This window comes from Laccaria bicolor, genomic scaffold (genome assembly GCF_000143565.1).
Source record: "Laccaria bicolor S238N-H82 LACBIscaffold_10 genomic scaffold, whole genome shotgun sequence".
Taxonomy (NCBI): domain Eukaryota; kingdom Fungi; phylum Basidiomycota; class Agaricomycetes; order Agaricales; family Hydnangiaceae; genus Laccaria; species Laccaria bicolor.
In genome coordinates this window covers 53731-66897 of record NW_001889881.1, presented here as the reverse complement: position 1 = coordinate 66897, position 13167 = coordinate 53731, and the positions used below count along the sequence as shown (strand labels likewise).

General features: G+C 48.5%; 5 protein-coding genes across 5 annotated transcripts; 1 reads left to right on the top strand and 4 right to left on the bottom strand.

Annotated features, from left to right (window-relative positions):
• Positions 1 to 47: 47 nt before the first annotated feature.
• On the top strand, positions 48 to 1513 carry LACBIDRAFT_296215 (uncharacterized protein; the record flags this gene model as incomplete). Its single annotated transcript, XM_001880316.1, has 8 exons — positions 48 to 140; positions 206 to 288; positions 340 to 425; positions 479 to 622; positions 678 to 803; positions 856 to 956; positions 1011 to 1181; positions 1235 to 1513. The coding sequence occupies 8 exons, from the start codon at positions 48 to 50 to the stop codon at positions 1511 to 1513; spliced, it is 1083 nt and encodes a 360-aa protein (XP_001880351.1).
• Positions 1514 to 1823: 310 nt separating this feature from the next.
• LACBIDRAFT_296214 (uncharacterized protein) lies at positions 1824 to 2359 on the bottom strand (the record flags this gene model as incomplete). The annotated part of the gene is made up of 2 exons (XM_001880071.1): positions 1824 to 2201; positions 2258 to 2359. The coding sequence occupies 2 exons, from the start codon at positions 2357 to 2359 to the stop codon at positions 1824 to 1826; spliced, it is 480 nt and encodes a 159-aa protein (XP_001880106.1).
• A 533-nt stretch (positions 2360 to 2892) lies between these two features.
• LACBIDRAFT_296213 (uncharacterized protein) lies at positions 2893 to 5536 on the bottom strand (the record flags this gene model as incomplete). The annotated part of the gene is made up of 3 exons (XM_001880070.1): positions 2893 to 5060; positions 5116 to 5252; positions 5304 to 5536. The coding sequence occupies 3 exons, from the start codon at positions 5534 to 5536 to the stop codon at positions 2893 to 2895; spliced, it is 2538 nt and encodes an 845-aa protein (XP_001880105.1).
• Positions 5537 to 5928: 392 nt separating this feature from the next.
• On the bottom strand, positions 5929 to 9196 carry LACBIDRAFT_296212 (uncharacterized protein; the record flags this gene model as incomplete). Its single annotated transcript, XM_001880069.1, has 9 exons — positions 5929 to 6024; positions 6080 to 6376; positions 6472 to 6582; positions 6633 to 6798; positions 6853 to 7121; positions 7229 to 7261; positions 7320 to 8007; positions 8056 to 8645; positions 8702 to 9196. 9 exons carry the CDS (start codon positions 9194 to 9196, stop codon positions 5929 to 5931), a joined length of 2745 nt encoding a protein of 914 aa, XP_001880104.1.
• A 189-nt stretch (positions 9197 to 9385) lies between these two features.
• On the bottom strand, positions 9386 to 13071 carry LACBIDRAFT_296211 (carbohydrate esterase family 9 protein; the record flags this gene model as incomplete). The annotated part of the gene is made up of 18 exons (XM_001880068.1): positions 9386 to 9586; positions 9637 to 9760; positions 9810 to 10030; positions 10084 to 10326; positions 10380 to 10398; positions 10447 to 11050; positions 11100 to 11111; positions 11167 to 11320; positions 11366 to 11444; positions 11496 to 11535; positions 11592 to 11679; positions 11732 to 11779; positions 11833 to 11974; positions 12032 to 12083; positions 12135 to 12146; positions 12203 to 12213; positions 12265 to 12397; positions 12453 to 13071. 18 exons carry the CDS (start codon positions 13069 to 13071, stop codon positions 9386 to 9388), a joined length of 2802 nt encoding a protein of 933 aa, XP_001880103.1.
• Positions 13072 to 13167: the final 96 nt, after the last annotated feature.

Here is a 13167-nt window from a genome sequence, read left to right as displayed (position 1 = left end):
CTCAAAATGGTTTGGGCGAGAGCGTCAAAAATTGCCTCGCATACGTTATGGCCGTGTACCTCCAGGCATTCATTAATTCCTCGTCTGCCGTTGCGAGCTTGTTCGAGGTCTCTCTCTTTGGATTCACATCAACCCCAAACGTTCGTTATCCTCGTATTTTTCCCCCTTCACAAGTTGATCTGCGACACAAGACAGGCCTCGACAGCTGGACACCCCTCCAAAGACGATTTTGATTGTGAACAAACTTCGTACCCAGCCAGTCATCCTCGCGATTGATGCCTTTCTCGAGTCAGCGTCCCCAACTTCATCCCAATGCTCCCTTTGAACGTTGCTTTCCAGACATGTGCATGCCACCTACCCTGGAGTAAGAGTGTTTCACGAGAATAGGTCTGACATACCGCACGGAGCAGAAATCTGGCAATCAAGTGCGTTCATCTCCCCCTTTCAATCCTGCGAACCAACTCAGAATCCTCCCCAGCTCCCAACTCCCCCAAAATAGACTTGGTTGTGACATTAGGCGGAGATGGCACCATATTGCACGCGTCATCTCTCTTCAGCGCCGGTGCGGTTCCACCTGTATTGAGTTTCTCGATGGGCACATTGGGATTCCTGCTTCCTTTTCGTGAGACTTTCCTCAGCCCGTCTTGGTTCGCGATTCAACCCATGATCCCACGTAGACATTGATGACTTTTCCAAAGCTCTCGAAAGTGTCTTTACAGGAAAAGCAACCATCCTGAACCGCATGCGCTTGGCTTGCACATTTTACGATAAAGACTTTGAAAAAATTGGGAAGGATGGTGATGGTGTGTAAACCATCAACCTCGTATCTTACAACCGTCACTCATTGTGCTTTAGACTGGCAAGTTATGAATGAGATCGCACTCCACCGTGGCTCGAGTCCCCACTTGAACACAATCGACATCTTTGTCGACGGTCAGCATCTCACAGAAGCAGTGGTTTGCCTTTTTTCCTACCCTGATTTCAAACCCAAGATCAACCATCTTTTCTAGTCTGACGGTCTCATCGTGTCCACCCCAACGGGCTCCACTGCCTACTCGCTTTCCGCTGGAGGTCCCATTGTCCACCCATCCTTGAGCGCCTTGGTCCTAACCCCAATCTGTCCACGGAGCCTATCATTCCGTCCACTTGTCTTCCCGTCATCTTCCATAGTCACATTAAGGGTATGCTTCTTCAACAGTTTATCTTCTTTGAATGACCTTCTTTATGATCCTAGATAGGGGATCGCAGCCGAGCCCCAGCCGGGGTGTCCATGGATGGACGAACATCGCATGTGCTCAACCCAGGAGAATCAGTCAACGTTCAGGCCTCGCCCTTCCCCGTTCCATGTATCAATCGATCATCTATCATCACATCGACAGATGCAGAGGAGATGAAACACAGCGAAGGTGCCGGTCCTGGGAAAGAGGACGACTGGGTTCGCGATATCAACAACCTTCTGCAATATAACGCTACTTTCAGGAGCAAGGCTCTTTTACGACACAGTCGAACATGATACGAGGAACCATTCCGCTACTCGCCAGCGTATGGCCCCGTTGATACTTTCGGCCCAAAGCAACAGTGCCTTCGATTCACTGCGAACTGAAGGGGCCACTTCGGCGACTTAACCTATCAACTAGGAGAAAGGATCATCATACATCGCAGCCTTCTGGTGCGAGAACACGCTATAACGACAAGTGTACATACAATAAAATGCTATCTAGGAATGATACAAAGAATATAATCTACACGATGGTATGAAGCCGAAAGGTAGAAGAATGGGGTATAAGGCATTCAAGGTGTCTATGGGGTCTCTTTCAAGAAAATCATTTTCCGCCAAACCACGACCGTATCCTCGTCGAGCCGCCTTTATCGCTCTGACTCGATGGCGTCGGCGAGTGCTGTCGTGACGAAGGTGTCGATCGCGAGTGGCGTACAGATCTCGGCTGCGCAACGGCCGGTTCTTTCGATGGGATTTCGAGATACTGAGGCGGCGGGATGACTGCTGATGGATCTGGTCTGAGACCAACATCGATGACTTCCCCTCTCAAAAGGCGTCCGACGGTCCCTGTCCACGCGCTCTCAGATATCCGCACATGCCGCCGCTCTCCCTGGACGTTGACACTTATGGTGAACATTATTCTGTCTCGTGGTATATGTGCCAACTCTTCTGGGAATTCTTTTTGAGCAAAGTCAAGCGCTAGCTGTGTAGGTTGTTAGGGTATGTTTCTCCTGTTGGGTTGAGTTTTTCGATGCTTACCTCGTAATTTTCCGCGGGCTTCACGTATACAAGTTTCCCGGCATGCTTGTAGGTGATGATGTCGGTGGGGACGACGGGGCTGTTTCGGTATGTGAAAGCCATTGGGGTATCTTTCCGTTGAAACACGTAGTGGGTCCCTTTTAAATGATTAGAGGCTGTTACTGCAGTGCCACAGCCACAATCAACACAGAACAGCGCGTCGGCCGTCCTATATTGGCGTGTATTGCTTGTGTATTGCTTAAGCCCATTTTGGCTGTGTTGCTGTGTTCAGGTGTATTTTGCTCTCCTGTCCTCTCCCACGCGAATCTCTTGCGTGATTCACATCCAAGTCATGTTGAATAATGTACAACCCTTAGCTGGCCGTGTATTGCGCGAGCTGCTGTAAAATGTGCACCCAACAGTAATTTATTTATGATTAGCGCCAAAACGAGACAATTGCCGCAGCTCTTACCTGTGGGTCGCTATCTCGATGGTGACAGTGATAAAGATTTCTGCTCAGGTTCGACCTCGCGGATACCTTATATGCTTGGAATTATCCCTTCTCAGAACAACACATAGGATTCTAAAAACAGAATCACAAACATCATGAACGAGTTTGGCACAAATTAAGCAAGAATAAATGAATCTGGACCCCATCAGGCCTCTTGATCTCCCAACAACGCGAACAAGCTTGTACCCGTAGTTGGCTTCGCGGATGACGGCAGTGCAGGCCCTCTCTCTTTCTTCGTTTTCTTCGCCTTCTTGGGGCGCTCCTCTTGATAGTCATCTGATAAACCCTCAGTAGCAACGGCCCAAAGAGAACTTGAGATGACAGCATCTTCCAAAGGGTGTGTCTGCGTCAAAAACTCATGACACAATTTCCCTGAAAAGAGGTGAGCTGTGGAGGGTGCTCGTTCCGTAAGAAGAAGGACTTCTGATAGCTGGCTGATGGTTTCCAAAGCCATGAGGTATTGTGCCATGAGTTGGACATGGCGATCAACGATGGGTGGGGGCTCTCGCTGATTATCAGATTCACGGGCAGTTGACCATGCAAAAGAGGCGAGGAAGCAGCGGGCTTCATTCATTGTCCATTTTTCTTTTGCATGTTCCTTGCTACCCGTTTCTTGAGCGCGACGACTGAGAGTGCGGGCGATCCAACGGACAGCAAGAACCGGAACGAGGTGCTGAGAAGACAGCCCTCGAATGGATGGTATATCGCAATCCACAGCACGGAGGAAAACGGTCAATCGATCGTCCTGCGATCTTAACAGCAGAGGAGGAGCGTCAATGGAAGCAAAACTAGAGAGTGATATTCCTGGCAAAAGATCATGCAGAGGCACCACTTCGACCAGCTCTTCAGCGATTCGAACTCCTCGCCTTAGATACTCTGTCACCACAGCAGGACGGGATCGATTGGGGCGACCAGATGACGCTATAGAAGCTGGTGGTTCCGTAGCTTCATCTTCTGAGGTGTGAAGGCGTCGTAGTTCACCTTTGAGGGGAGCAAGGTAATCCGCCCCGTCTGTGCCCTCTCCGTCAGATTCCACGACATCAATGAGCTCATCCTCATCCTCGTCCTCGTCATCTATGTCATCAGGTAATCCGACAGCGTCGTTTAGGATAGCATATACCCAAATGTGGATTGGTCGTCCAATGCTCCGGCCAACTGTCTCTAAGTCTGGATTTTCAAGAAAAAGCCTGGGCCAAAAAGTCCCCGTACTTAGGACGTCCATGTTTTTGGGCGAGAAAAGACCACTTCGGTATGACTGAAGATATTTTTCACGGATTGCGAATAACGATGCATCCTCCTGCCCTGAATCCTGATGTTGAGTAATGACCTTTTGGGAGAACATGGGTAAGATTCGACAGGACTCGGGAGGGTGCAGGGCGCAAATGCCTGAACGCCATAGCCCATCCTTTCCCGGTATATCACCAGAGTATTTGAGCAATGCGTATCGGAGTGTTGCTTCCACGACCTTCTCAATGATGGAATCGATTTCTCCTGATCCCAATGCATTAGTCAATCGACTCAAAAGTGCGGTGACTGTTCTATCGATGAGGTCCATGGGGCTGCCAACTGGGTGTGCCGACTTGCGTTTTGGAGTGGCAGGAGATAGTACTGCACGCATTACAGCGGCGGTATGATCAATCCGCTGAGACGAAGAGAGTTTCTTATCGAAGAAAAGTGATTGAATATTGCGGCGATGTGACTCTGTTTGTTTTGAGTAATCATTGCCCACGAAAGCACCCAGCAAGGGCAGGAGAGTTACGGGCAGCTTGAAATGGTCCGCCAACGTCACCGGATTGTATGTGATGAAAGATAGGATCAATTCTTCGTCCGTGTCCGGCGGTAAGAGTCCTTTGCCCGCCGTGGAACTGTTCGTAGGCCTGCGTTTAGATTTTTTCCTAACAGTTTGGAATTCAGCATCTTCGTCTTCAAGAGTTGGGATATCATCCAACCCAGATGCTTGCCACGTCATTTCGGCCAGTGGTATATACCCAAGGTATCCTTCCGTGTGGAGGATGACGAAGTCAGAGTCGTTTCCAACGACGTAGCCGCCCACCCGGCCCGCCAATTCCACAGCGTAAGGGTCACCTTCCTCGTCGGCAAAGTGAAGTTCTAGGGCATCGTTTGTACTACGAAGGTTTTCGAGGGCATTGATGCATGTTGCATATAACAGCGGAGGTATGATGCAGGTTTCATGAAGCGATCGAGATGTTGCACGAGCTGCGGGGGAGGTGCGAAAGAAGAGCAACGATGGTCGAACGTGCGATTCACTTAAACGTGAAATGATTGTCGGAAACTTCAGTTCGGGGTGTGCACCTTGTACGAAGATTAAATCGAAATATAGGAGTTCACATTACGGTCGCATACAGACCATCAAAAACAATGTAAATCTTGAGTCCTACCTTGATCCAAGCTTCAACGACAGCCGTTACTAGGTTTGCAAATTCAGAGTACTCTCCACCGTATACCCAAGGAAGATTCGAGTGGTCGTGCACATCGTAGATAAACCTAATCACCGTTAGCTACGTTGTTCAGTCGCTAAAGAAATAGCGAACTCACGACCAACCATCTACCACAATTGAAGTTGGGTTTTTTGTGGAAGAACTGGCGGTAAGTTCAATGCTAGTTGATAATAATCGTTTTTTCTCGCGGAGGTATGTCGTAAGACCATAAACACCCATTGAGCTTGGGAAGCGTACAGGGAGGAGATTGTCATGCTGGAGATTGAGACTAATATAACTTTCCAGGGTGAATCGAATATTCCATCTATAAGTCTGTAACAGGGGCAACATGGCCGAGTGGTCTAAGGCGCTGGAATTAGGCCTTCAATGCATATCCAGTCTTAACGGGCGAGGGTTCGAATCCCTCTGTTGTCATAATTTTAATGGTTGCTTAACTTTTGGTTCACTTGTTAACCTTTTCATCTACCATGAGGCTTGCTCATAGAGAACGGCACGGTTGTGGCTTGCAGGTCATAACATAACACTTAAGTATCATACAGAATTCATTTGAGATTAACAATGTGTAATTTGAGGGTACGAAGCAAACTAGGATAACATAATATTAGTGTAGGAAGAAAGCAAACAATTCCGCTATTCAAAGAAAGCAAAGCTACTCTAGCTTTTTGTAGGAAAGTATTGACGAAGGTTCATCTTGGGTTTACCATTGCTGTTTGTGTTGCCTCTTATCCAGGCATCACGTTGGTAATATATCCGCACAGACAATGCCTTAACAGCTGCCTTGGTCCGAGAACGGTCCAGGTGCGCAGCGCGGGTATCACCTATACGATATTCGATCAGCCATTTGGTTGTCTCGTACCCAACAATTTCACTTACTGATGCCCGAATGCAGGCTCTCAAGAGGAGGACTTGCAATGGTGTTTTGGGTTTGTCTTCTCCCGAGCCCAATTTGTTTGGACTATGACGACCAAGAGGCTTTGATCTCGACTCCTCGCACTCCTCAAGCGCCCAACCCTTCACGTTCGAGAGGGCAACACTCAAAATGTAGACATAGAATCCCAGGTTGACGTAATCAGTCTCATCGTGGAGATCGAAAATGCCTGACTGGTCCGAGCTCGTGAGCAAGAGAGCATTGAGGATTTCAGAAATGGGAGGTAGATCGGAATACTGCGCCTTTAAACTTATTAGGGTAAAATTCAGAAATCTGAGTTCAAGGACTTACTGGGGTGACGGTTGCCTGCTCGGTGACAATGGAAAAGGCTGCGTACCGGGCAATTCGCAAGGAGCGACCTGTGCCGGCAGCCAAAAAGGAAAGCAGGTATGTTTATGGGCTGACACGTTGAAATGCAATTTAACACCTTTGAACAAATGCGAGCTTCCTACAAACCAACAATTCAGTTCATATTCGAAAGAGTGTTTTCTAGCTCACAATCTCGGAGAACACCTCGCCCTCAGGGCCAATGCTGTTGCAAATTTGGTTTATCACTGTTGTGATATCTCGTTGTAGCGGCAGAGAGGTGGAAGGGTCGGTAGCGATTAGTAACACCAATGCTGCTACCAGGTCTGGAATGTCTTCCACGACTAGCTGTTGAGATCTGAAAAAGCAGACAGTTAAAATTCAGGTCGTAGCCAATGAGGAATAAACATACCGTGCACACGAAGCTACTAGCTCTACCAAACGATACAGTGCTCCCTCGCGACTTGTTGAATCGATCGATGGTGGGTGTACGGAAGACTCCGTTGCCCATCCTATAGAAGACATCGGGGAGGACACGGCTCCTAAGCGATGGAGAGCGCCTAAAATGCAAGAGAGTGTGACCCCACAAGGGGGATTTGGTTTTGAAGAATATAACCGTAACAGAGCACGGAACGCCGCTGCATGGATTGGTGCATCACTCGTAGAAAGGGCTGATGTACCCTGATGTCAAAACGTAGCATAAACCAAACGGAGGAGACACTTGCCAAGATTGCACAGATAAGTAGTTACTTGAGGTTGCGTCACAACTTTACTGCTGAATAAAAAGCCGGTGTCAAGCAAGAGTGAAGCTTGTGCGAGGTCTTGTAAAAGGGATGAGAAAATTAGCCAACAATTCAGTGAGAGGTGATGAAATTATGCACCTCCACGATCAAGTGCAGACTTAAAGAGCTGAAGTATGCTATCTTTTCCTTCATACTGGAAAGTCGGAAAGGTTTCATCAACTAGCATGCCCACTGAGTCTTGCGTTGTCCAAAACGGTACTCCCTTGAACTTTTTGTGGGCGCGTTCTTGATCCTTCAAGACCCTATCACTTTCCAAAATACCTATAATCGCCTTCCCGCCGTTGTCGCCGAATAGTCTTCGCCTATCCTCTTCAACCAGGGTTATAGCACCGAGGGAAGTGAAGCTATTATCGGGGCTCAATGGGGTGTTGAGCCATTGATCACGTTCTTTCACAGCCTGAAAGGCTGCGCTCTCAGCTTGCTCATCGGCCATTTCGTCGAATAAATTATTTTTCCCCTGCATGCTGGCCAAGCTCTCAGCACAACGGAAGGCCTCAGCTCCTTTACCGCCCTTCTCTGCTTGCCTTTTTTCCTTTAAAAAATTATCAAGTGGGTTGAAAGCAGGCTTCTTTTTGGCTGCTCCTTTCCCTTTCTTGTGAGCTCCATTGAAAAATACAGCGGGCATGGTGCGCAATCCCCGTGAGCTTTGTTCAAGTGATTCCCCTTCTCCAATGGCTGGCGAGGAGGTGCGATCTCGGAGTGGATATCGAGTGGGACGTGTCATGATTGTTGAATCGACATTATCAACACTGGGTTTTGTCTTACTGCAATGGCGTCAGCAAACGTAACAAGATGGATGGCGGGATGAGTACCTTTTTTCCTTCGCTGGCACAGGGACAAACGGAAGCATCTCATCGTCGCTACTATCCGATAATTCATCCTTGAACTCAAGAGAGGGAGTACTTTCGGGGCTTAATAGCGTCGCCGCGTAGGCCCTGGCCTTGATATCCGCAATGATTTGAGCGGCCTTCGTTGCGGGATCAAGAGCAATAGGCGAAGGCGGCATAGGGGCATCATTTGAATGACGGTCGGTATATGGAGGTGTGGGGATGTGACCGAAACCGGGGCTGAAAGGGGAAGCAGGCGTTGGGCGCTGAAGGTTGGTGTCATGCTCAGGCTCCGTCAACGGTGAGGTGAATCTAGAAGTTAGGGGGGACGAAGAGAGTAAGGGGTCGATTTCCGTCTGTGCAGCACGATCGTCGTCGCTGTCGACGTCCGGAGAATGGGGAAGGGTCTCTTTCCTCCAATGGTCGACCGCCTTGACATCTGTGCTCCGAGCCTTGGACCGTGAAGGCGCCAGCTCTTCTTCATCGGATTGGCTGCTGGGGACAAGGCTACTTGAGCTATGAAGGGAGGAAGGTCCGGGTGAAGAAATGCGACGCTTCTTAGATTGAGGGGTTTGCTGATGGGGACGCTGTGTCAGAAAAACGATCCAAGGAGGACCCCTAATGAACGTACCATCCGTTTGACGTGAACTACCGAATCCTGCTCTCGTTCAGAATCTGTGTCAAATTTTGCCTTGCGCCTTGCGGGCGAATTACATGGCTCAGGAAGTGGTTTTTGAAAACGCCTCAATGGAAGTGGGCTCAGTCCTGGGGGTTGCGTGTCCGGGGAACGGGAACGTTTCAAAGAAGAGGTTGACGAGCCGACCGTTTGAACCATAGGCTTCGTAGGGGACGGTAAGCCTTTCCGAAGAGAAGTGGTGTCTTCAGATACGTGACTTTGTAGCTTCACCTGCATGTGAGTGACGCGAGTCGGGTGTGTTGAGGAACTAGACTGAGATAAGACGGTCTGAGAGGATGCTATAGAACTGACGGTTGCTTCTGAGGAAGGTCCAGTTGAGTTGGAAGCAACTGTGGCCAGGGAGGATGACTGAGACAAAGACTTGGGTTTAAAAAAGTCAGTGATTGGCTTCGTCGCATTGCCAGTCAATTTTTTGGAGCTTTTGGCCATCGCCACCAAAATAAACGCGCTTTGCCAACGGCAAAGCTGTGGCCAGCGCTCGTTGTCGAGTCAAAAGCGCGCTGTTGCAAAATTCAATTATACACGCCCACGTGATCCACACGCCAATACCATCCTCCCTGATTTCTCCGCCATGCCTAATGGTCCATGGGTTATAAAAAAATGACTACATACTCAAAATCAGCTGAATACAAAAACTCCTTGACGCGTAGGCGATATCACAGCAGCCACCCTTGATCCATCTAGAAGATCTCCTCTCTGAGTCGCAACGAGGTCCGTTTTATCAGAATCAACCTTGCTCCCAAGGAGTTTCTCAATGTTCGTTGAACCAATTGCAAAAGCCTGTTCTCTCGAAAGTCTTCCTCCTGCTTCGATAGCAGCCTATGCAATGATTAAGGAAGGGGAATCATATAACACAACAGCGAACATACCCATGCAACATCAAAAGGAAGATTACGCGCAGACCAAATTTCTTCGCAACCAATGCCAACGACAACGCCGTTCTCAATCAAGTTGACGATTGCACTGTCTCTCGTAATGGGCGGTCCAGGTAGGCTGTCCGAACACAATTAAATTTTATAGGGGATATTGAGGAGCATCATACATTCGTCTATCCTCCCAAACATATGGAAACGGTCGTGAGGGCGAGAGGATAACACCAATATGTGCTTCGGCGAGCTCTTTTGCAAGGAGATGTGCTTCGGTTCCACCAGTAATGGTCAACTTCAAAGTTTTACGTGTCTCCGCTTCCACTTCACTTTTCAAGATTGCCAAGGTCGCGATTATATCTGCACTGTGGGCTTCCACAACAAGCGGTATCTCACCCTAAAGAAGCAGAGAAAAGGAAGGTCTGAGACAACAGAATTAACTGTACTTACCTCTTTGACCTTATTAAACCAGTAGCCTGCTGCTCCTTCTTGGGGACCAAGAAGAAGTCGACGTAGCACAGCAATTTGTGTACTCACACTGGGCGTTCCTATGTGCCTGACAGAAACATGAACCGCGGTAGTCTCCGTCAAAACAGCGCCAGGTTCTAGCCGATGTGCAGCACCAAGAGAAAAGGAGGTCCCCAGACCAGCGAAAAACCCTTTATGACTGGGGGCAGTGATCCCGGTTGTCACCTTCCGTCATGTTAAGATGTGATAAATGATGAGTAATGCGTAAGCTAACTTACTCCCGCCCTGTATGCTAATCTGTTGCGCAGTGAGTCACATTATTAGGGCACAATGTAATAAACATACAAGGCGTCCCGGCTGCCATACTCCAAACCGTCAACAGCATGCACAAGCGCATAGTCGCCACCCACAATCTCAGGGACACCTTTTGGAGAAAAGGGATCGAACACATAACCATCCTGGGTCGAAGGCTCCAGATCTATATGCTGCAGACCAAGTGGGGAACCAAAGGAGACAAGGCCAGGTGAGATAGATCCACCTTCAAGGTCAACAACCTGGGCATCGGCACCGAAAAACGCGGGGGTGTAACAGCTGACTCGTTCCCCCGAGCAGACGATAGAACCATTGCGAGTGACAACGACACCGAGTTCCGCCTCATCCTGAGCCGAAAATACTTGTTGAACGGCCCCCGTGGTTCTTTCGAAAACCGCTTTGACGTTCAAGAAAATGGTTGTATCATGTCGAGCCTTCGTCGGAGTCAAAGGTGGTAAGCCCTCGTACTCCACTGCTTCGTCGGCTTGCTTGTCAAAGTTAGGCACTTTGGGGGTGACTTGGAAATGGTTCGGCTTGTGAACAACATACGGCGAATCCAATTGCGGTATGCCGTCGATGAAGACTTGAGAAGGTGTTGCACCAAGGGCAAGCGGATGGCTGTCCCAAATCACGAGATCTTGCTTGTCTGAATTGTTGTGCTAAGGTCAATGAAGCACAAGGCTTACCTGCATCGTAACCTACCGCCAATCTATCAGCCATTCAGAAAGATTTAGCCAAACAAGCCGAACATACCCTCTTTGATGTGCCCGATTCGGTGATCCATACCAATCACTTTGGCGGAATTGCTGGTCACTGAGGCAAGAGCTAGGTTTTCCGGAAGGCCGTAAAAATACGCCTGTTGGGCTTCGTATAGAAGGTATCTCGAATTCAGTACTGGATGATCGCTCTAAACAAGATCAGAAAAACGTCGCGGGCGGAAGAAAATGCTCACCTTCATAACCACAGTGATGCCGTGTTTTGCGAGAATTCTTGGAGCGAATTCAGACGCCCTGTATGCCTCGCGTTTATATCTAAATCGACAATCTGGTCAGCTTTAGTATGAACAAAAACGATCGACGAACCGGCCATTCGTAGCAAATAGAGCTACGGCAGGTGTTTGACCTAGAGGAATAAAGTTTCAGTCAAAGCAAAACAATCAGTTTCCAATAGAGCGCTACCGTATGCTTTCTTCAGGAGGTCCGGAACCAGATAAGCTTCACTGGCGTGATGAAAAGCAGCAATCGGGAATTTGAACTCGTTGGAAAGCTTTCAAAGAACGTAAGAGCAGAAAAATCGCTATCGGAAAAGATGACAATACCCTGACCAATCCATCTAAATCGACAGCTTCATAACAGTGCGTGTTAACCTGACCCGACCAAGTAAAAATCTTGCCCTCACTCTAAGCGGCCGCAGACTAACCTTTACTCGGCCTCTAACCACATCAACTAAAGCCTCCCACTGCAGATCATCGGGAAATTCTCCAAGTCCTTCCCAGTTCCCAGATAGAGCTTGAGCGCAATATTCATCTTGCCGTTCTTTGATTTGAGTGGCCTTGTTATACCTTTGAACGAGCATTCAACTCTCTGGTCTTTCGTCGGAGAATAATCAAACTACATACGCCTTTCTGAATTCCCAAATAGTGTCCATGCGCGTGTCATTGTACTCATCGGCTGAAAATAAAAATTAGGTCCTGGCAGGTGCAAACATAATTGAAAACGTACAAGGATTTTCGCCTGTAAACTCAGCAATTTATGAACATACGAGGACCAGGTATTGCATGGATACTTACCACATGCATGTCTAAGTGACTTCGAATGTTAGTAACAGCTTGATCGAGTCTATCACTCTTACTTCATGTGACGCCACCTGGGTGGGAGATTTGGATCTGGGAATGAAGAATTGATGTGATAGGGGGGTTCAAGCAACATCGATGACGGAGAACGCTCTTTGGTTTCGCGAAGTTTCATCACAAATGCCTGACCACCTAAAGCAGACCAGCTAAGTATAGCAGGTTCAAGAGGAAGTGTCTAAAATCATACCTATAGCACTGGCTGAGCCTGGGAGAATCAAAGACGTGGTCACACCACCCGCGATAGAGAGCTGGTATGATTCATCATGGGTATTGAGTCCGTCAAGACTTCGAAGCCAGGGCTGGATAGTACCCTTTCCAGAGTTGTCATCTACTGCGCCAGAGAGGGCGGGAGACGAGGCGTCACCCAAATGGGAATGAACATCAACGATGCCCGGGGTAATCCAGGATCCCTTCGCGTCAACGACGACAATGTCACTCCCATAAGCCAGAAGGGACTCGACAGAAAACCGGCTGATGCTCTTGATGAGACCTTTTTCGAGAAGAACATCTCCGCAGATGATTTCTGTCCCATTCTCACCGCCAGTCCATATTTTTCCGTCCTGAATCAGTATGGGTTTTGTTCCTGGTTCGAAACGGTCAGAGGCTGAACGACTCCAAAAGTCATCCGAAGGTCCCGCCTGCATGTCTAATTGACGACAGCGCGCAATAGTGGATGAGGCATGTGGTGGCAATTCTATCTTGGAAAAAAATCCAAGTATATTGTAGATTGATGCTTCAGAACGCCGAGATACAAGTAACAGAAGAGCCAGTAGAACCAGACTGCCCAAGAGTCGAAGTTGATGCATGGGTTGAAAGATACGTTGCATTTGCCCCCGTCTGCTCGACTCGGCGAAAGGAAACGAAGACAGCACGAATGCAACGTTGCTGAACGCTGCCCACAG